Genomic DNA, 22,405 nt, shown 5'->3' with positions numbered 1-22,405 from the left:
TCTTACTCACAAACGTGTTTTACAATTATTAAATTAGTGATAAATAAGGCGGATGTTTGGAGTTTTAAAACTCCAAACATCCGCCTTACAAACGAAGTTTCAAATAAGTTTTACATATGCATTAAAAAAAACTGCACATGCTAAGCCCCTAGCAATTAATCTCTTGGATTCTTAAACCCTGATTACGATGTTTCGGTATTTGCACGCTTATTCGCCAGAATGTTGTCGGTATGCCTTATCGTTTACATATCTGTTAACAGTGTTTAATGTTTAGTAAACAGGATAACTGGGCGAGTTGGTATGGATTCATAATGGAACAGCGCGAATTTTTGCAAGGACAGAGGAGTCCTTGCAAAAATTCGCGCTGTTCCATTATGAGTTTTATGTTTGTTGATCTAAAAAAAGAAACAAGGGTCCGACTTTTATATGTTTCCATACATCACAGTCCTCTGTTTACAAATATCATATCTCAACAGGACGCTTCGCGTCAGTAAGCAGGAACACATGACCGTCTGATGTGTTTGACCATGAGCAATAATGAACATTTATTAATAAACATTTATTTATAGGCATCTACCCTATTGAAAATTCCATCAAGATACGTAATTTGGGACACTGACTGGCAGTCAGCAGCCTTGGTGGAACGTGATGGACCATCAGACGTCATATGATGGTCCATCAGATGACGTCTGACTGCCACTGCCAAGGGAATTTCATCAACAAGCGCAGCATTTATATAAGAGTAAAGCTATACGCACTCATAAATATCGCCAAATGCCTCAATAAAACAAAATGTTCGAGGAAAAAAAAAGAAAATAAAAGCAGCACCATTGCGGATCGAACCCGTAATCACTTGCGTACAATTCGGACACCTTAACCCCTACGCTATGCCATCGCTTGGGAAGCTCGATTTGACCATTCGTTTTATACGAGATGCTTCGGCTGCAAATGCAGTTAAGTCTTCAACATGTTATGCAAAGCACTCGTACATAACTCGCCGTACTTCAGTTCTACTCACCTGCCATGTAGAGTACTTTCGCGTCGTAGAACGATCCTTTTGTTCGCGCGTCTCCGGCCCAGTAGACCTCGTACACCTTGTCGTCTTCAACTGCACCGCTAAAGTCATTTACATCGTCGGAACTCACAACAGGCTGGGACTTGTTGAGTAGAAATTCTACTAAAACATAAGACATTGTATATAGCCCGGGCAGGATCGACAGGTTGAAGCAAGCGGGCAAACAAAACGAGTCGAGAGCGATCGTTCATGAAAGCTTGGCGAAGCCTCTATGGGCGAAGCGAAGTGGCGTGTTCGGCGTTTCGGCGGGCTTCTGATCAAGGTTGTCGGTCGGCTGCGTGTCATATCTCTAACATCAGCGGTTTTATGGGCTCACATCCCGAAATCGTTTTTTTTGTGCATAGATTATTTTTCGTATTCATAGATTTGACAAAATAGTGGTATCCGAACGAACTTTACGTCCTTTGACCGTACATCTGTCTGCACGTCAAAGCTTTTTGACGTACAGTCAGAGACAATCTATGTACAATCAGGATCGCCACCGAGACATCTTGATGGCATTTCGCGGCGGCCGACTGCCACCAGGAAACCATCTGAAAGCCGACAAGTGGAGTCTGACTGGAGTTTGACTGTCGGTCAGAGTAACTTGTTGGCCAATCAGACATGCTTGACGTAGAGTCAAGCACAGTCAGCGGTCCACTAGAAAACATTGACTGCCAAAAAGGGTTACACTGATGGATTTTTCCTTCGGGTATTTATAAATACTCGAGCAGACAAAACGATAAACTATGACGCACTAAACCAAAGACCTTTTCGTCCTCGTACTTATTTAGGACACGCCCGTGAGTTCCTTTGGCATGCCGATAAAAAAAGAAAGTGAGCGTACAATAAGATTTATTTTGATCCCCGTTTCTGCGCTCGGACGTGATATCTCGCGACAGCGGACACCTGCAAGCTTTCGTCTAACCCCCGCGATAAATATGTCACCTTGACCTTCGTCTAAGTGTCACAGTGCGTATATTGCTGATGTAGTTGGATTTGAGCGGTGCACATGTGAAGGATGCACAACATATGCACGTTTTGTCGAGCATGGAAAAAGTACCTAGAAACAGGGTGTATGTAAATAAGAGGCTGCCTTAAAAATATTTGCTCACACCTGCGAAAGTAGGGTCGGTATGCTATAAGCGGTTGCTGTTAGCATGCGTCATCGGCCGGCATTTATTTTGGGCTAACAAATTACGCAGATTTTAGGTTACGACCCAAAACGATTGTTTTGGCAGTTGAATCACGTTCGATGCTAGTAGCAATTGACTCGTCTCTGCCTAGTGCATTGCAACAATGACACGCACATTTTTTAATATTCTTGAGTAACTCGCTATAAAAGTACATGTAATATCAGGGCCGGCTTAAAAACTGAGGGGATATCGCACCTCAAACGACAGAGTACTAAAACCGATAGTACATGAGGAGAATACAGCTCAGAGAAGGGTTTGGGCTTTGTGCACTTGTATGCCCCCCTTGTCCGTGCGGTTTTTTTTTTTTTTTTTGCGTAAAAAAATAGTTTTGAACATTTTTTTTTTGTGTGTGTGTGTGGGGGGGGGGGGGGGGGTGGGGGGGGGGGGGACGGCAAGCCGACTCCGGGTTCTAAGCTCTCATGAGCCAAATTCCTTACCAGTTTGATTTCTACTTCCTATCACTCTCTCGACTGGTGGCTCTTCTGTTCCACGTGCTTCGTTGAACTCGCGTTAGTGTGAAGGATAGAACTTTCGTAATCTCACGTTAATAGGCCAAATACTGATAGGAATCGTATTCCATAAAATATTCTCACGATCGATTCTTCCTAGATGAAATTACAAGATGTCGATTAATTACCAGCTCGCTTGCACTCTCTCACTGCTTACAAAGGTTTACATTGTTAGCAACCTTCTTCACGCTTGATTGTCGCCGACCGGCACAGAACAAGGGAACCTTTGAGAAGAGGAAGTCTAGCTAGAAGTGTATAGGTTCCGGAAAAGGCAACATTTCTAATGTTAGTAAGAAGTTTTTTTTTTTTTTTTGTTCCCCTACAAAACAAGTGTCCTAACGGTTTTCCACACGGGTGGAAAACCGTTAGAACCTACAATGTGTAAACTGAAAGATATATTTGTAGGCATTTACAATTATGTTTTGCCGTGTTTTTTTTTTTTTTTTTTTTTTTTTTTTTATTCACAATTTTACCAAAAAGCATGCGCTGGGTGTAAACACGGGAGCATAAGGACGAAAAATTATCACGTCGACTTTTGATTGAAAATGGTCGTGCTTAGTTCGAAAACTGCTAATCTAACTGAGTAGATAGATCAATTATTATAGCATAAAGCAAAAAGGTTGAAGGTTGTGGCACGCTCAGTTCGGCCTCCATGATTTCTCTCCCCGTCAAGAATAGCCACTCGGGTGATATATCTAGGCTGACCTTTCCACATTTTCCCCTTCTTATTAATAAGAAAGGACCAGCAATCGGGTTCACTAAGCGAGCAGGTGTAGAAATAAACGTAGCTGAACACAGAAATGATATGCCCTCAAGATGGGCACAAGAAGGAACATCAAAATATTGGTTAATATATTCATGTTTGACCGTGACAGACTGCGTTACGACTGCGTATGACTGCTTACGATAAGGCAACACACTGGCGCCATCTATCGAGCAGCCCTCGAACATCTCCAATTTGCGTATATTTTCGATTTTTTTACGGTGGATTAATATAATTTTGACAATGTTAAACGACAATTTCTCACAGGCAGCGCATAGATTTGAACTCGTACTTAGTGGAAAAGCTTCAGTCTAGTACATACACAAATAGGAGTGTTGTTGGTATAGATGGTGTCAGTGTGCCATTGTGCTCTGTAACTGTAAAGGCCCGTTCACACTCTTGCGACCAAGTAAGACGGAGAGAGACGGGGACCGGTTTTTTAAGCCTTTTGCGATCTCTTAGGACCAGCTCCGATGCATCGCATCCGGTCCTAAGAAGTCGCAAGAGGCTTAAAAACCGGTCTGGTCTCTCTCGGTCGTACTCGGTTGCAAGAGTGTGAACAGGCATTAAAGAGGTGACAAGCCGACGGACACTTGGTGCCAGTTAGAGGCAAATTTGCAAAGCAGCCCACAGATTGAACAAAAAGCGCGAAATAAAAAGGTCCTTCATCCAAGCGTGATTTTTCAGGCTAGCATTTTTTGTGATGCTATGACGGTTACGTTTCACCTTACTGCACTTCGTATTTCGACTTTGAGTTTTTTAAGTCAGCTTGCTCTCTTTTTTGTGTGCATAAAATTTATGTGAATTAAAAAATGTGTTGGTATGCTTGTACAATTGCTGGTGCTACCTGATATACAGTTGCTTTTATCGATTTTGTTTTCCGGATTTGGCAAGTGCTTACATTTATGTGAATTTGTGTTTATTATTATACACTCCTGCTTGAGCTATTCGCTGTCTTGCAGTATGTTTTAAATAAAATAAAATGAAAATACTCAACGAAATCTCCGTCAGCAACACAGATAGTATAATAATATCGTATTAAATTAATAAACAAGTTTCAAAAAAAAAAAAAAGACTGTCATGGGCCGTTTGACAATGGCAACCAACGTTGCGCTCGGAGGATTTCTACCTTATGCTTGCTTTGCATTTACTTAAAATAAACGCCAGTATTGTCAGAAATGGCACGCTTGCTTTCTTGACAACAAAGATGTATTCGAAGTCGCACTTGGGTTGACATAAAATCTAATTTACATAAAACGTATAGCGGCGGCAGGGATTCTGAACGAAACAGCAAAGAAACTCTCCAAAGCACTCATTGTCTACACACGCTCTCCGCTTTCCTTCCATCAGGAAGAACGACAAAACGGTATCTTACAAGCGCGTCGCGTAGCTTTAGGAGCAAGAAATGTAGAAACGTTGTTTTCGCTCCACCGAGCTATACCAGGGCCTCCCGGAATTGCACGTCGTCAGCATTGTCTCGAGATAAAACAGGCTTTTTCTTTAGACTTCAAATCGTTTGACAGATCTAGAAATAGTTCTTAGACTGGTCGTAACGATGACATGAGCTCTCCATAACGCGGACGAAACACACGCCTGTCGACCTCAAGCAGTTCACGTCTCTTGTGCACAGAGGGAGGCACTCGGCCGTTCCGAAGATAGAGACTCGACGGACGCGAACACCTGACGCGCTCCCGCACTCCTCGGCTGGACAACAGTTGTTGAACAATAGCTCGGAGTTAGATCCACAGGTTTCTTTCGCTCCATTCTAATGAAAGCTACTCTTCTAAACACGCAGAATGACGAACTGGAGTCCCAGGCCAGCGAGCCGGGCCTGGTGATGGGTCCCTCTGGCAACGTCCCCTCGGCGGACCTCTTCTTCCGGGATGGCAAGAGGAGGATCGGTAAGTGATCGCTCCTTTCAGGTTTATTTTCTAGCTTCTAAAATCCCGTTCATACTGTTGCGTTTGACTGCGTTTGACTGCGTTAAGACTTGTGCTTGCGTCGAACAGTTGCTATGGCGACCTTTACAAGAAGACAATGGAGAGTCGCTGTGCTGCACGTCGTCAACGAAGCGCAACGCAGTCGACGCAACATTGCGAACGAGCCTTATGAAGATGACCGTGGCTTGAGAGGAAGCTTGTGGGTGACCTGCCCGAGTATCGTGCAAAGATAATTTACCTAATCTTGATGTGAACGAACGTCAGAAACCTTTCCTGGATCTACAAATCCGCAGTCCATCGCAGTGGCGGATTTATAGATCAGGCTTGAATGAGGAGGATGGACTGTGAGATTTCGCTGGAAAAAGGGGGGGGGGGGGGGGGGGGGGGGCATCTATTAGCAAATTCAGATAGGAAAGCCTGAGTGCTCAATTTTCCGAGAAAATAAAATTTCTCCGGAAAAGAGTTAGCGCAGTATTTACGTCGCGAGACACCTTTCCTGTTAGGAGTGATTTTGATATTTCGTTTTATAATCGCTCATACAAACACCGAACTCCCCCATCCGAAAACAACTAAATGAATTAAGTGCTTGTATTGCAACTTAAGGCCCCAACATAAGTCACACATCTCACTTTCCGGGAAAAAATATTTTAACGCAACATTTATGTCGTGATACTTGTTTAGAGTGAAGAGCAATTTTGAAACGTTCTTGTTTTGGCACGTGTTCCCGAGATAAAGACACAAAAGAAAAGCACGTCGTGAGCTAAATATTATGCGAAAATGTTGTTGCACTTTATATTTTTTTTCTTGGGAGGGGAGGCCGGTAAATATTCATACACGTGATGTATCAACACCAACTAAATTAACCAAGGCCTCTGAACATTCCGCTCTTCCCACATGGAACGTAATGACAGTCGGATGGCGGATGAACTCAGCAATTGGACACGAGCCCGATGCCGAGCGTCCTCCGACGCCCTGATTGGACAGGAGGCCCCAGCCGAACGTTGACGCACCACTCGTATCCAATCTGTGTCTGCGCTCGATCTCACGCGAATGACGTCAAAACTCCAGTGCACAGGCGTCGAATATTCTAGCTGGCGTTGGTATTACCCCCTCACTTAACTTCTGGAGGGGACGGAGAGATCAGAGTGCCTTCAAGGGCCTTCCCGTTTCACATGAAGATTCCTGACAACTCAAACTAAACACAGGAGTCAAAGAAAGAATAAAAACACTTAGGGACAAGGACAGACAGCACAGTTCTTTCAACTAGCAACACACATTTACTGGTGTCTCCTTCAATAGTGCTATCTCCTTCCTAACGTTTGAGACTAAAGAGGAAGATGCGGAAATTAATATATATACACCCGGAAAAAAAAGCACAAATTCACACCCAATACACTAGAAGATAAAGAATTCAGAAAGAAAGAAAAAAGAAAACACTACTGACAAATTGAGATAGAGCGCCCTTTGGCTAATCCAGCTCTGGTTTCAGGTAGTTGATCTCAATTCTGGACAAGGCGAGAGAAGGGGCAGCGATGTGGTGATCGTCATGGGCTATCTTGTATGCCTCAATGATCTCTCGGCCGAGCTTGTTCTTATGTCTGCCAATCGTGCAGGTGTCCTGGAACCGGGCTTCACAGTTCGTACAGAGGCGTTGATGAACCACTATTGGGTGAAAAGTGTCGTCCGAAGCACGAGAGACCTCGAGGACGTGCTCTCGTAGGCGGGTGTTAAGGCAACGACCTGTCTGTCCAATGTATCGGTCGCCACATGAGAGAGGGATGGAGTATACCACCCCCTTTTCACAGGGAACGGTCTGATTAGCGTGTTTGATGGAACATCTTTTGAAGGATTCGTTATTGTTCACGCGCCTGCACAGTTGTTTCAGGCGCAACTTGCACGAGAAGACAACTGAAACGTTCAAGCGCGCTGCAATTGCCTTCAGTCTGTGCGCCGAGTTGTGCACATAGGGAATGCAGATAACACGTGAAGGCTTACTACGTGGAGCACGGGGCCTTTGGGTGGCTAGAACCAGAGCCGTATATGTGGAGAGTTTGGTCAATGGGAGGCGCGGGCAGAGCCAGGGCGTGCGCCAGACTCGGAAAGAGGGCTTGGCATGCTTTCTTGACCAACCAGAAGCCGAAAAGAATCCCCTAGCGGTGGTAGTGAGAAACAGTTCTGATCAAAGGTCTATGTTCGTATATGGCTCTAATAAGCGCGTAAGATTGAGGTGTAGTAACCCTTCATGGTTGAAAATAGGGTGCACGTGTTGTTTTGATCATGATCACGCAGAAAGATGTAAGAAACGAATGCGCCCCTCAACTCTGTTTTGCGCGGACAGAGTGTGACCGCTCGGACGGCAGATTCCCGGCTTTCGGCGCTTGGCGTACGGATTATATCAATCGTTCCGCTAGTCGCACTCTTCCACTATCATTTCGGATGAGCGTGATTGAAACATCACGCGTACCATATTTTCAGCCATCGAGAGTTACTCCCATGCAATTATCAGGTTTGTTTTTCGCGACCACCGCCAGGGTATTATTTCCGGCTTCTGGTTGGTCACATTCGAATTTCTGAAGACGCCCTGGAACACGCCCAGCCCGCTTTCGGCCAATAGCGCCCCCTCATTTGTCTCCTATACTTCCCAACGAATGGCCAAACCCTCTACATTTACGGCTCTGGCTAGAACTAACTGAACAAGAATGGTGCTCAGTAGACCTTGCGGATAACCAGCTCTGAGGAGACGTTCTTGTTGTTTTGCAATGCTGAAGCTTGCAAAACAACAAGAACGTTGCAAAAAAACAAGAACGTCTCCTCAGAGCTGGTTATCCGCAAGGTCTACTGAGCACCATTCTTGTTCAGTCAGTTCTAGCCACCCAAAGGCCCCGTGCTCCACGTAGTAAGCCTTCACGTGTTATCTGCATTCCCTATGTGCACAACTCGGCGCACAGACTGAAGGCAATTGCAGCGCGCTTCAACGTTTCAGTTGTCTTCTCGTGCAAGTTGCGCCTGAAACAACTGTGCAGGCGCCTGAACAATAACGAATCCTTCAAAAAATGTTCCATCAAACACGCTAATCAGACCGTTCCCTGTGAAAAGGGGGTGGTATAGACGCTTTGCAGCTGTTGTGCATGGGCGCCGCCATAACTGACCTTCAGTTTTTGTTTCCCCTTCTCACGTTTACTTCCCTTCATTATTACCATAGCAGGCTAGGTCATTGCCATCCTAGATTTTATTCTGTCTTTCTCCCCAGCATTGGCCTTTGTGGAGGCTCCTCCACACCAATTTCAGTGGCTCGGTATCTCGGTAAAACAACAGAAGGTCAGCAATGGCGGCTGTATTCTGGCGCGTGTGCAAAGCGTCTATACTCCATCCCTCTCTCATTTTGCGACCGATACATTGGACAGACAGGTCGTTGCCTTAACACCCGCCTACGAGAGCACGTCCTCGAGGTCTCTCGTGCTTCGGACGACACTTTTCACCCAATAGTGGTTAATCAACGCCTCTGTACGAACTGTGAAGCCCGGTTCCAGGAGACCTGCACGATTGGCAAACATAAGAACAAGCTCGGCCGAGAGATCATTGAGGCATACAAGATAGCCCATGACGATCACAACATCGCTGCCCCTTCTCTCGCCTTGTCCAGAATTGAGATCAACTACCTGAAACCAGAGCTGGATTAGCCAAAGGGCGCTCTATCTCAATTTGTCAGTAGTGTTTTCTTTTTTCTTTCTTTCTGAATTCTTTATCTTCTAGTGTAAGGGTGTGAATTTGTGCTTTTTTTCCGGGTGTATATATATTAATTTCCGCATCTTCCTCTTTAGTCTCAAACGTTAGGAAGGAGATAGCACTATTGAAGGAGACACCAGTAAATGTGTGTTGCTAGTTGAAAGAACTGTGCTGTCTGTCCTTGTCCTTAAGTGTTTTTATTCTTTCTTTGACTCCTGTATTTTCACCAACACGCTCTTTCATCTTTGTTTAACTCAAACTAACCATGACAATTTTATACGAAAACCTGCCTAAGTAATATGGTGAAAAGTTGGGCGAGTTGGTGGTACGTGCTTAACAAAGAGTAAAACAGCTTTAAAAAAGTCCCTTAGCGACTATAATCTATTTCACGTTAAGTCCGACCACAGCCGTTGCTACGATTCGATGGAGGCAATCAACGCTATCGCGTTAAAACATGCCACCTTTTTATCCATTTTACAAAGCCACTGCATGCGCATATCCGTTGACACTGGTCGCGACCTGCACCGATCGTATGTAATCGTCTGCAGACGCGGTTTTCTAAAAGCTTTTCATAGAAAACGATCGCTCCGAGCTCGCGATCCGAGGTACCGGTCGTTTGGTTTACCGACCGTGTTTTATTCCAGTTCCCTAAAACTCTCTATTGCAAAACAATGGATTCTAGCACCTTGCACTTGCAAAAGTATGATTAGATTTGACCCGAAGGGACGAACCCCACGTCATATTTTACGAACAACCGGATCGATGGGTGGATGGATGAATGAATGCTACCCGCTCTACCCTTTATTACGGGCGGTAGCTTGCGCCAGCTAGCCTAGAAATAAAAACAAAAATATGATTTTCTTTCTTTGGCCAATTTGCTTCCCCTGTGCAATTTTGTAACTATCACCAGGGGGTGTGGGATATCACAAGGATGACCTGTGGGGGATCGGGGAAAAAAAAAGTAAAAACATCACCCGCTTCTCTTCCCCTGGAGAGGGAGTCGCCAGTTTTCTGTTGGTTAAACCTAGTCGGCGTTAGCCCAGCACCGCGCCCATCGGGAGACAGGGTTAAGACATTGGGCCGAAACCACGCGGAAAGGAGTCCGAATTTTTCTCTTTCCCGCATGTCCCCAGCTGTGTGAGTTATTTGCACGACATTCAATTCTTTCCAGATAACTTCCGCCAGTCTTCCAATCTCTTCTTTTTCTATAGAAATGCGCTTGTCACCTATTCTTCCATTCTTGTCTGCGAACCCCAGCGCTCAGGCTAAATCCGTCGCCCCCTCCGGAAGGGCGCTAGCAGACACTGTGCACCTCAGCACATGTTCTATTGTCTCGTCCTCCCTTAACATACGACACACCGCGTATCCATTTCCTCCTACTTTTTCCTATATGTCCTAGTTCTCGATACTCCTGCTCTAGCCTGAAATAAACACGAGCTATCCAGTGAATTATCATACCAATGTTCCTTCCTCATTTCCTGTTTTTGTCCCTTATACATAGTTAAAGCTAATAATTCCTGCATTCTTTCTTCCCGAATCCTTCTCTTGGCGTTTTTTACTTTTTTTTTCTTCAAAGATGTAGTCTGCTCTTCCGCAGCACTTGATTGTTGGTGCTTGGATTTTAGTTTTCCGGTTCAGTTTGTTCATTTGGTGTTCAGACTTTTTATGTACATGCGCTTATATACTTTTCTAGCCCATTGTGTATCCTCAATCGTGTCTAGCCTTTGTTCAGATTTCAACTGACTGATTGTCTCTCTAGCCTTGAAAGAAATCCCAGCCCATGTCTCCCTGCACTCCTTCATTGGGTGCAATCCCATGCGCCCCCAGTGCCACTCCGCCCAAAGTCATCTGCCGGGTCTCTAAAGTCGATTGGATCTAAGATTTAACGCATAATACCGCATTGCCAAAAGGCAACCCCGACACCATGACTCCTCTCCATATTCCCCTAACAACGTCATATCTATTGTAATTCCATAGAGCCATATGCTTCCTAATTGACGCGTTCCTTTTTCCTTTCTTTAGTATATTTTCTTCCTGTACTTCTAAGTATTGTTTTCCCTCATTCAGACATACTACTCGGTATTTATACTTCTCTATGTGTTCTATTAAAACGCCTTGAATTTTCAGCGGGTCCCTCTTCTCATGTTAGTAACCATTATGCACGACTTGTCGCTACTGAATTTCAGACGTAGAGTGTCTCCTTCCTCCCTTCAGACCTTAATCAGCTCCTGTAACCTATCCCAGCTATCTGCTAACAATACAATGTCGTCTGTGTAAAACATGCTTGGTCTAACTTGGTATAATTTTCCCTCTACATTCATATATGACACATCAAAACCTAAATTGCACTCTTCTCATTTCTTTTCCTTTCTGCTCAGGTGTATTATAAAAAGTAGAGGCGATAGGGGACAAACCTGCCTGAGCTACCTTTTATTTCTGTCGGTTCTGTCATTTCTGCTTCCCAACGACCAACCAACAAACAAGTGATGTTCATTTCGATCAGTCTGGCGAACTTCGCCGGAGTTTCTTGAAACCATCTTGCTGGACGAAATGGCCGAAAATTGCGAGTTGTTGATATTTGAAATTTCTTCATACACCCCATCCCGTAAGTCTTATACGCGTAACTGAAAAAAGTAACCAATTACAATACAATTACTTCATTAAAAATTTAACTGATTACTGTAATCAATTACTGCATCACAAAAGTATTTAAAAATTACCAGAAAGTAATTTATTACTTCTCATGTTACTTTTCTAAACTTTTCATTACGAAATAAGAAATTCCTACATATGTTCAAAGTGGTTACATTTTGTTTCTTTTTGTCATTCACATCTTGTTAAGCTTCATGAGCAGTTGTCGTTCGAACTTCTCGCCAGTCATCTCCCCGAGTTTTTTGGTGAAGATGTCTGCCGCGACGCTGAAGACCCTCTCGACGGATGGGCTTGAGAGAAGAGTGGTGTTGCAGCGCACAAAACGCACTTTGAGTACCAGTTCATATGATTGTGCAGCGCTTCGACGGACGCTTCGGAGTCCACTAGGAAGCGAAGCGCTCAGCGACAGCCAAAACGACGCTGAGGGCGTTGACATTCTAACACCTCTAGTATATTTATATATATATATTTTTAGTTGTTTAGAAGTCAAAACAATGTCCAACGGTGGTATGACGTTGACGAGTGACGCACAAGAAGACCGATAAATTTTTTACGTAACGAAACTCAACTCAATTATTTAGCTTTTTCAGAAGCATATTTTTGATTACTTGTCATGGGTTACATAAATATAGTAAATAAATTAGAGGGAACGCTACCACAAAAAGAAGTAATTGAAACGGTAAAATTTAAACTAAAATGTAATTAATTACAAGTAATCCGTTACTTGCAACTTGTTACGTGCAGGTCTGCCTTGAAATGAGCATTTAGGCTATTTGTAGATGTATTCCATCGGGTATGTACATAGTGGAACCGGCATTATTATTGACAGTGCCATTGGGGAGTCGCGCCATACAGGCTCGGATGTGTCCATCTTGTCAAATCAATATTACGACCACTTCTCAGGTTTTTGAGAGTCGCCGTGGCTGAAGAAGTTGGTAGACCAACACCAAAGCTTCCTTATTCAAGTCGGCACAGTAAAATATAAAGATCGTAGGCTGGTTAAGTACTTCTTTTGCCACCTAGCTACGCCAGAACTGTTCCGTCACCCATTGACAGTGCAAGGGTGTCGCTGGCTTCGAGCTTGAGCTGGTAGGGAGGGAGGTTAAACGATTCCCCAGTGGAAAATGGCATGGGGTGAGTGGTTCCTTTTCGGTGGGATCCGTATACACGAACTCATGTTTACAAACAAACCGGAGCGACCCTAGCGGACGCCACCGGCACCGCGCATGCGCGATGGGGGTGTGGGCAAGAAGCTCGCCGTCGCCCATAAACAAACCATGGAAAGGCGATGTTGTCGGCGTCGGTGCGAGTCCCTCTCCCCCCTTTCGCGTTCGAACTGTTGATCCTACGTCTCCCTGGTGATGTCTGACTACTTTAGCGGCGTCAGCGAAAGTACCGAGGCTCGTTACACCGCAAAACTTCGCGTGAATAATGTGACATGTGGCGCTTCATTCCGCGTGGACGCCGCAGTATGTACCCTAAAGCTTGATTCGCATGGTGCGATTTCGCTCGCTATTTTAGGTGGCGACGCCGCTCGGGCTGCAAAAGCGTGAACCGTAGCTGAGGTAGTCGATGTCGATAGTGAAAATCGCAAGCGGAATGGGACCAAGGGAATTAGAGATAACAAGTCGGTGATGGCCGCTGGTAACAATGATCAACATCTTTTTGTATCCATTGTTTACATCGAGCCTGCTTACCAACCTTCAAATTGAAGTCTTTTGAGGCCTGCACTTACTTCTTATCTCAAGTACCGGCCCAACATTTGGTCTACGGACCGGCGTCGTCTAAGAAAGCAGACGACAAGGAGAAACGTCTGAAAGAGCAGACGACAGTTCGAACAGTCAGGTGGCCGTTTGAACTTGAAGGCGCTCTGAACGTAGTCCGCAGGTGGTGCGCACAACTTGACGGTTTTCTCGCGTTCTTGTTGGAACAAAACAAATAGATCTGAAGACCACAAGTATCTGTGAATTCAACCCAAAGTGCTTCTCGCCCAACCGATCGTTGTCGGACGGCGTCTGCGTTTCCCTTTTCACGGCACATAACCAGATTCTCGAACGAACCGAGCACGTGAAAACTGACCTTCAAACCTTTCTCGACCCTTTTGGCACGGCCCCAGTCGCGGCGTTTTGACGAGAAAACAGGTTTTTGTCTGGTTCCTTTCAAAACAACGCAGGAACAGACGCCTGCATGGGGACTTCTGCCCACAGTCCCCGACCGGAAGTGCGACTGACGCGCCACCACTGTGCCGTGACGTAACAGAGATGAGTTCGTGTATAAACGTAGGTTAGAGACGTTGTGGGAGCCACTGGTTTCCCTCCCCCGAGAAGGCGTAAGCCGCGGACGTTCCGGGCGATGCCGAGACGGCTTTCAAGCCCGGTCGCTCCGCATCGTCTCGGGAAGAGTACGTCATCATACTGACCTACTCTTTCGCACTCCTCCGCGTGCCTCCCCTATTTTGGGGGAACAGCAAGATAGCGCGAGAGTCGGGCCTGCCCTCCGAGTGGACGGCCGTGTGGTCGAGGAGTCTTGGATTGGACTCCGGGCGACGGGTCGAGTCGCGGTGTGAGCTCGTCCGACCATGACTCAACGCTAGCGTTTCCCCTGGCTCTGACAGTCGGCGTCCCTCCTCCTAGTGGACGTCCGTCTACCGAGAGCCCTGGCCCGAACTCCTGTGACGAAGGGTACAGGCATGAGCTCGTCCGACCGGCGATGACTCCGCTCGCAATTACACCTTTGGCTCTCAGGTCGGTGGGCGCTGCGGGCCCACTGCGTTTACGGCTCGCTTGACCGCAGTGTCTTGTTGGGGACCCCTAGTACTCAATAAATGCTGTTGGATACCGGGATCATCGTTGTTGGCATGGCGTTGGCCGAACCCGGCGCGGCGAGCGCCCTCGCTGGTAGTCGTCTGCCGCGTGGTGGGACGGGCATCGGATTTCCCTTTGAGTACCGGTCCCCGGAAATAAAAGGTACGTAATTGTGGGTGCCACTGGTTCCCCTCCCTCGAGAAGGCTTAAGTCGCGGACGTTCCGGCCGGAGTTGTCCCGCTTCGAGCCGGCTCGCTCCGTATTGTGTTGGAGAGAGCACCCACCATGCTGGCTTAAGGCTTATTCACACGATGCATCTTTTCAAAGCGCCACAGTTTAGCGAAACCATAATTTCGCGAAATCGGCCTGTTCACACGTGGAGTTTGACGGGCGAAACCGGTGACGTATTTACTCACGAGAATTTCGCCAAACCTTGTCATCTGCACCGGAAATACCAAGCGTTTCGCATCAAAGTGATAGGAAGCACGCAGAGTGTGAAGAGACAGTCTGTTTTATTAATACCACCCAATGAACTTTGTCTGATTCGGCTCACTGCGTTTACTAGTCCTGCCAAACCCGGGAAAGACCGCGAACGTCACAGAACAGGCAGGTGATCTCGAAGCATTTCGGACATGTTTGCACTGCTAATAAAAAAAGTTATTCACAGTCACCAGGTTTATATCCGGTGCTAGCACTCGTCGCGACTATTGATCAATCTGCACCGCGCCACCAACCCGTACTGTAGGCGCCGTTCACACACCTGCAACCGAGTAGGACCAAGACTCGTCGCCCGTACGCACCGCTTCTCCGCTTGTCGCTCGCCATGTTTGTTTATTTTCTTTCGGCTTTGGCTGGGATACGGAATCGGCCGAAAATCAGACTCCTCCAAAAGCTCGCTCCTCCTCGAAGGACAGACGTCACATAGCGAAGTCGAGCGGCTATTGGCAGCGCCCGCGTTTCTCCTTCGGGTGATTGACAGGCCTCGGCGAGGTTTCAGCGAAAAATTGCTCCAGAAGCGAGGAAGACGAGCCACGTTTTACGGAGACGCGCCACTTTTTCGGTCGCGTTCAGACGGGGAATTTGTTTCCCGAAACCTAGTTTCGCGACTCAAGATTCGCCAACAAAATGCATCGTGTGATTAGACCTTTACTCTCTCGCACTCCTCCGCGCGTCTCCCCTATTTCGGGGGAACAGCAAGATAGCGCGAGAGTCGGGCCTGCCCTCCGAGTGGACGGCCGTGTGGTCGAGGAGTCTTGGATTGGACTCCGGGCGACGGGTCGAGTCGCGGCGTGAGCTCGTCCGACCATGACTCAACGCTAGCGTTTCCCCTGGCTCTAACAGTCGGCGTCCGCTCCTCCTAGTGGGCGTCCGTCTGCCAAGAGCCCTGGCCCCGAACTCCTGCGACGACGGGTAGCGGCGTGAGCTCGTCCGACCGGCGATGACTCCGCTCGCAATTACCCCTTTGGCTCTCAGGTCGGCGGGCGCTGCGGGCACACAGTGTGCACGGCTCGCTTGACCGCAGTGTCTTTTGGGGACCCCTGGTACTCAATAAACGCTGTTGGATACCGGGATCACCGTTGGTGGCATAGCGTTGGCCGAACCCGGCGTGGCGACCGCCCTCGCTGGTAGCCGTCGGCCGCGCGGTGCACTCTTAAAAAAAAGGGTACTGTAGTACCCTCCTTGAGGGGGGAAAAAGACGAGCACACAGGGCAACCCCTTTTGAAGGTAACGTTACCGCCTGCAACGAGGGTGCAAACTTACCTCCTTGGTTAGGGTGCAACATTGCCTCCTTTTGGAGGTAACATTAGTTCCTTTTGGTGTTAAAAGTGCATCCTTTCAGGGTCAGCCTTTACCTCCTTTAGGGGGTAATTTCAACCCTTTTGAGAGGTAAGACGACGTAATTGAGGGCGCTGCTTTTACCTCCTTTTGGAGGGAACTATAATCCACTTTGCGGTTAAATGTACACGACGAGGAAAACTGCTCAGAAAACGCGCACTACGAGGAACAAACACGACAGGACAGTGCTGTCCTGTCGTGTTTGTTCTTCGTAGTCCGCGATTTCCGAGCTGTTTTTCCCATCATGTACAACAGCAACCAACTGGCCCAGTTCACCCCCTAATACAGGTTAAATGTACACTTGATGGAATCACTTTTGCCCCCTAAAACAAGGTACTATGGCCCTTTGTGGGTGTGATAGTACATGTTTCAATGGTGGGCCTCATAATAGATGAAGACGGCCTAGTTCTGAAAGTAAATGACAATGTTTTATTGTGGCTGTCACAGACAAAATGGCATAAAAATCAATGGCATGACTATACATCTTATAAAAGTTCTAAGATGAAACCACTAAGCGCAATAAAGGCATCTGGAACAACACTTTCGGGGCTCTAGTTCGCGACAGTCAATAAAATTATCACAAAAAGTACATAAACAATCGGTGTCTACCCGGAAAATAACAGTGAATGCTTGGAACACTGCTTGGAATAGCGAAGCTTCACTGGGGTGAACTCAAATGACTGAGTTTTGTACAAACCAGAATCAAAATGAACGCACTGTGATATCAAATAGATTCTTTATCACATATATTGCAAACAGCAATACAAACCAATACACGACTAGCAATGACTAGTACGTTGCAACTCAAGGAGAGCAGTACACTATGCCCGTCCTATCCACAGTAGTGGAATGAACGCTGGAGTAGAGGAAAGCAGACTCCGGGATTTGCTCTTCCAATGTGGAAAGAAGAAAGGGCTTGTATCTCCTGCTGCTAATGAGCTGTATTTAAACCTTGCAAGCACAAATCAGTGTGAACATGGAACCACAACCCTCGAATGCTTTGAGGCACCAAGTATGAAGTACACTGAAATAAATTAAGTATGCCAATGCTGCACAAAGGAAAAAGCTGTGAGTTCGGAAATTACAAAAATGTGACTCTAAAGCAATATCACTGACCTTCTGTAACTCTCAGAATCAACCATCCTGCCTTATGTCAGACAAAAAAAAAAAAGCATTAAACAAGTGACATAAAAAAATTCCTAAACCTGCATAAAAAGGCATTAAAAGAGAAACTACTTTTTGGCATTTCGTTTAGGTTCGAAAGCAATTCGTTGCACGTGACTCCACATTTGAGTGTTTCAGATCAATTAAGTACTCTAGTGCAATGAATCTGCGCCTGAACTGGTGATGATACGTGTAGTCAAAGATGAAGTAGAGGCAGAATGCAACCAGGACTGCCTCAGCAGGCGACGCGGCTTCGAGGTCTCCCTCCACTGCCACATCGCTGGGCGCCTCAGGATTACTTAGGCTTGAGCTGACAGCCACCGGGTAGATTGCACCGCTTGGCTGGAACCAAAAAAATGTGGAAATCATGTGATATGAAGTTGAAACATATCATCCCCAATTTAAATAAACTGTGAAGAAATATTAGATTTTTGTAAGACGCATTTTGAGCATTTGATGGGCTACTGATTCTAGCATTATAAAGCATCAACCATACTTACCAGACGTGGCTAGTTTAACTGTTGACTAACCACCACTGACTATAATTATCACATGGCTGGTGGTAATCGTAGATTAGTAAGCACTTTGTATTCGCCGGTCATGTTTAAATGTGTCACCCCGATTTACTTAGAAGACTAACAAATCTTAGTCAAAGGGGTACAACTACTGTAGCAGGTTAGTATATACAAGTGCTGATTGTTGGGCGAGTTGGTATTGTACGTGAAAAAACATGAGTGCGCTTTAAGACAAGGACAGAGGAAGAACGTACACCACAGAGCGCTACACTACATTAGCTACTCAGCACCACAGCAGACCCACATGACCGCCAACCCTAACTGCCGAACTTCGGCAAATATGCAAATATTTTTGCCGAAGTGCTCTGCCAGATTAAAATTGAATGTATGTTTTATTTAAACATGAGAAGAACAGTACACAAGGACGAAAACAAAGAAAAAGAACATACCCAAAAAGAACACACCGAAAAAGACACGCACAAGCGCCTTGTGTGTCCTACTCTATAATTTATTTACTTGAAGTATACCCACAATTTTCTCTGGAAAATGAACGAACACCACACACACACAAAGAAAATATTAAAATCAAGAACCTCATTTCAAGTGCCCAAATGCGAACAAGAACATCAAAATAATATATCTGACTACGCTTACCTGCAGTTGCGTCCAAGGTAGCAGGCATCCAGTACCCTCGACGAAATCACCCTACAACGTTGACGCAGTAGGAAAGAAACATATTCAATCAACTTCAAATAATGCAAACTTGAGCCATCTGACTCGCCCACTGAATGATCAGCTTTTAAAAATGCCTGATCAGACGCAAAAAAGAAAAATGCCAAGACAACAATATACTTTCTGGCCTCTCTGCCGACAATAACTTAATGATCTTATTCAGTAATATACTACTATTAATGTTTGCGAAGCGCACGAATAATTTCTAACTGCCGAATGTTGAACTTCGACAAATATGTAAATTTTGTTGCCGAAGAACTTTGCCAGATTAAAATTTAAAATTGAATGTATCTTTTATTTAGACATGAGAAGAACAGCACACAAGGACGAAAACACACACACAAAAAAAAAGAACCCAGAAAAAGACGCACTCAAGCGCCTTGTGTGTCTTACGCTAATTTATTTACTCCAAGTATACCTTCAATTTTCTCTCAGAAATGAAAAGAACAGCACACACACAAAATAAACATAAAGATCAAGAGCCCCATTTCAAGTGCACAAATGGGAACAAGGAAATCAAAATAAAATATCAAACTACGCTTGCCTGCAGTAAGCAGTATTAAGAACTGTCATGGGATTTGTCCAAGGTAGCAGGCATCCAGTAACCTCGACGAAATCACCCTGCACTTAACGTTGCCGCAGGACGAAAGAAATATATTCAATCAACATCTAATAATGCAAACTTGAGCCATACCTAACGCGCCTACTGAAAGATTAGACTTTTAAAGAAGCCTAATCACACGCACAACAAAAAAACAAAAAAAAAGTCATGACGACATTATAATTGCTAGTCTCTCTGCCGGCAACAACTTAATGACCTTATTCCGTAATATACTACTTTTAATGATTGCGGAGCGCACGAATAATTTCTAATTGCCGAATGTCGAACTTCGGCAAATATGTAAATATTTTTGCCGAAGTGATTTGCCTGATTAAAATTCAATGTATGTTTTATTTAGACATGAGAAGAATAGCGCACAAGGACGAAAACACAAAAAAAGAACACCGAAAGAGACGCACTCAAACGCCTTGTGTGTCTTACCCTAATTTATTTACTCCAAATACCCTCAATTTTCTCTCGGAAATGAACAAACAGCACACACACAAAATAAACATAAAGATCAAGAGCCCCATTTCAAGTGCACAAATGGGAACTAGAAAATCAGAATAAAATATCGAACTACGCTTACCTGCAGTTAACAGTGTTAAGAACTGTCACGAGATGAGTCCAAGGTAGCAGACATCCAGTACCCTCGACGAAATCACCCTACAACGTTGCCGCAGGACGAAAGAAATATATTCAATCAACTTCAAATAATGCAAACTTGAGTTATATCTAACTCGCCTACTGAATGATGTTTTAGAAATGCCTGATCACACACAAAGAAAATGCCAAGACAATATAATTGCTAGGCTCGCTGCCGGTAACACCTTCATGACCTCATTCCGTAATATACTACTGTTAATGTTTGTGAAGCGCACGAATAATTAGCTCAGACATTTATATTCGGTATTTCATAACGTGACATTTTGCCAAACTATTTATTAAACCTCGTTAAATTAAAAACAAACAAACAAAAACGTTGCTATTAAAAATCAGTGTTCAACACTGACTTTTACAAATATCAACGACGTTGAGAATTAATCGCGCCTGTTGGCCGATGCCGCCAATGAATGCCTGATCGACTACTGCTCTGCGAAAAAAAAAAAAGACACCAACCACCTTATGAGATTTTCAAATATTTGATCAGATCCTCAATTTAACGTCCGACGCGACACACCAACGGCCCCAAAAAGAGAAAACCTCCTACCCCCTCACGCCTTAAACCTGGGCGACCCCCGATTCAAAAGGCGCCTTGTCGCCCGGCCGCCCGGCTCGCCGAACCGCCGCTTTCCCCTTCCTCCACCCGCACACACATACACCGGGAAAAACTGCTGGTTACGCCACTGGTTAGCGAATGTCAACCTTCTAAATATGCGCTAGTGCAAGCGACAGTCATTTCTGTTCTTGCTCTTTATGAATTTCGATGGTCTAAACCGTGTCTGCGTTCGCGCCACACACTAATTTTATCGAACGCTCGACGCCTTCAAACGTGCCAACATGTCCGCCAAGCCTTTGTCTAAGGAAGACGGAGGTCGCCTTCCCGGGCGGTCATAACCGACGCCAACTGCCGCCCGCGCAGAATATTTCCTTACCTGCATACGGTGCACACGACTTGGATCTTCGACTGAAGTCAATGCAGTGCTCTCAGTGACCTCGTAAGAAGAGACTGAGCCGAACAGAACAATAAGGAACGTTCCTGCGCAGGGACGCCTCCGTCAAACGTTCGAGAAGAAAGACCGTTATGCCGTTATGACCGGGAGCGTCGACGGGGAAGGCGCCGACCTGTGGCGCCGACGCTCCCGGTCGGCCGGGCGAGAGCTCTCCCACGCATGCGCGAAGAATGACGTGTCATACGAGGAGACCAATTAGCGAACTGGTTTGCGCCTTTCCACAGCCAATCGAAGCGCCCAGGCTTTGGCAGTGCTCGAACACGTGCACCCTCTGGGAGGTAATATTTACCTCTTTGGTGCCCCTTCGAGGCGAACTTCCCCTTATAGCACCGCATTCCTAGTGTCCGCTGCGCCTGAGGAGGTAACAAGCGGAGCGCTTCCCCCCTGGCCGGGAGGAGGGTGGTAAAGGTGGTCTGTTACCTCCTTCTGGTCCCCTTTTTTCTAAGAGTGTGGGGCGGGCATCGGATTCCTTTTTGAGCACCGGACCGGTCCCCGGACTTAAAAGGTACGTAATCTGCCCCCTTTATTCCCCCCAAAATGGCGCCCAACGCGGTGCCATGGCACTATTGTTGTCGTGGCACTGCTCTGCCGCGGCAGCCAAGATGGTGGAGCTTCCTCGGTGAGGCCGGCTCCCTTTGTGTGCCGCCATGATGCGGGTCCCGTAGGTGCCCGGATTTGGGTGCTATAACCAAGTGCCAGCCGGGAAACCTGAGTGAGTCGCGATTCGTTCATTCTCTTTTCCTGTCTTGCCGCAGGAGACGCTTTATCGTACCTGTCGCCTCTGGTGATGGGCGTCGCTAGCAACAGTCCCCCACTGCCTGACAGTTGCCGACTTCGCTGCCAACCCCCACCTAGTTAGAGGGTTTTCGCTTTGGCGGCATCCTCGGAGCCTTTGTGGCACGGAAATCGCGTTGCGCTGACCCCCCTACTGAAAAAAACCATTTGGCGCCCATATGAAAATAAACGGGTCCATACCGGTAACCGTTTAACCATACTGGTCACCAGTTTGTCAAAGGGATCGCCCGTATGGCTCAAAGGGGTCCCCCGTATGAGCCATAACGGTCACCTTTTTGGCAAACGGGTCGCTCGTCTGGGCAAATGGGCGACTCGTTTGGGCAAAGTTGTCGCACGTTTGCTCAAACCGGCGACCATGTTGCAAACTGCACCGGTTTAATCAAACGGCTCTCCGGAGCCCGTTTGATATTGAACGTACAGATCGGCGGCGTGGGCACGCCTAGCG

General features: G+C 46.2%; 1 protein-coding gene across 1 annotated transcript in view; it reads left to right on the top strand.

Moving 5' to 3' along the window:
• The first annotated feature begins 5,290 nt into the window (after positions 1-5,290).
• Positions 5,291-22,405, top strand: part of LOC121835806 (anoctamin-7-like) — a 95,332-nt gene continuing 78,217 nt past the window's right edge. The window contains exon 1 of the mRNA XM_042290311.1: positions 5,291-5,423. Within this exon, the coding sequence (XP_042146245.1) occupies positions 5,291-5,423 (133 nt within the window). The remainder of the gene's footprint in view (positions 5,424-22,405) is intronic.

Source organism: Ixodes scapularis, unplaced genomic scaffold (genome assembly GCF_016920785.2).
Source record: "Ixodes scapularis isolate PalLabHiFi unplaced genomic scaffold, ASM1692078v2 PGA_scaffold1__304_contigs__length_218370807, whole genome shotgun sequence".
Taxonomy (NCBI): Eukaryota; Metazoa; Arthropoda; class Arachnida; order Ixodida; family Ixodidae; genus Ixodes; species Ixodes scapularis.
The sequence above is the reverse complement of the archived record's forward strand: the minus strand, read 5'-3'. Positions and strand labels throughout refer to the sequence as shown.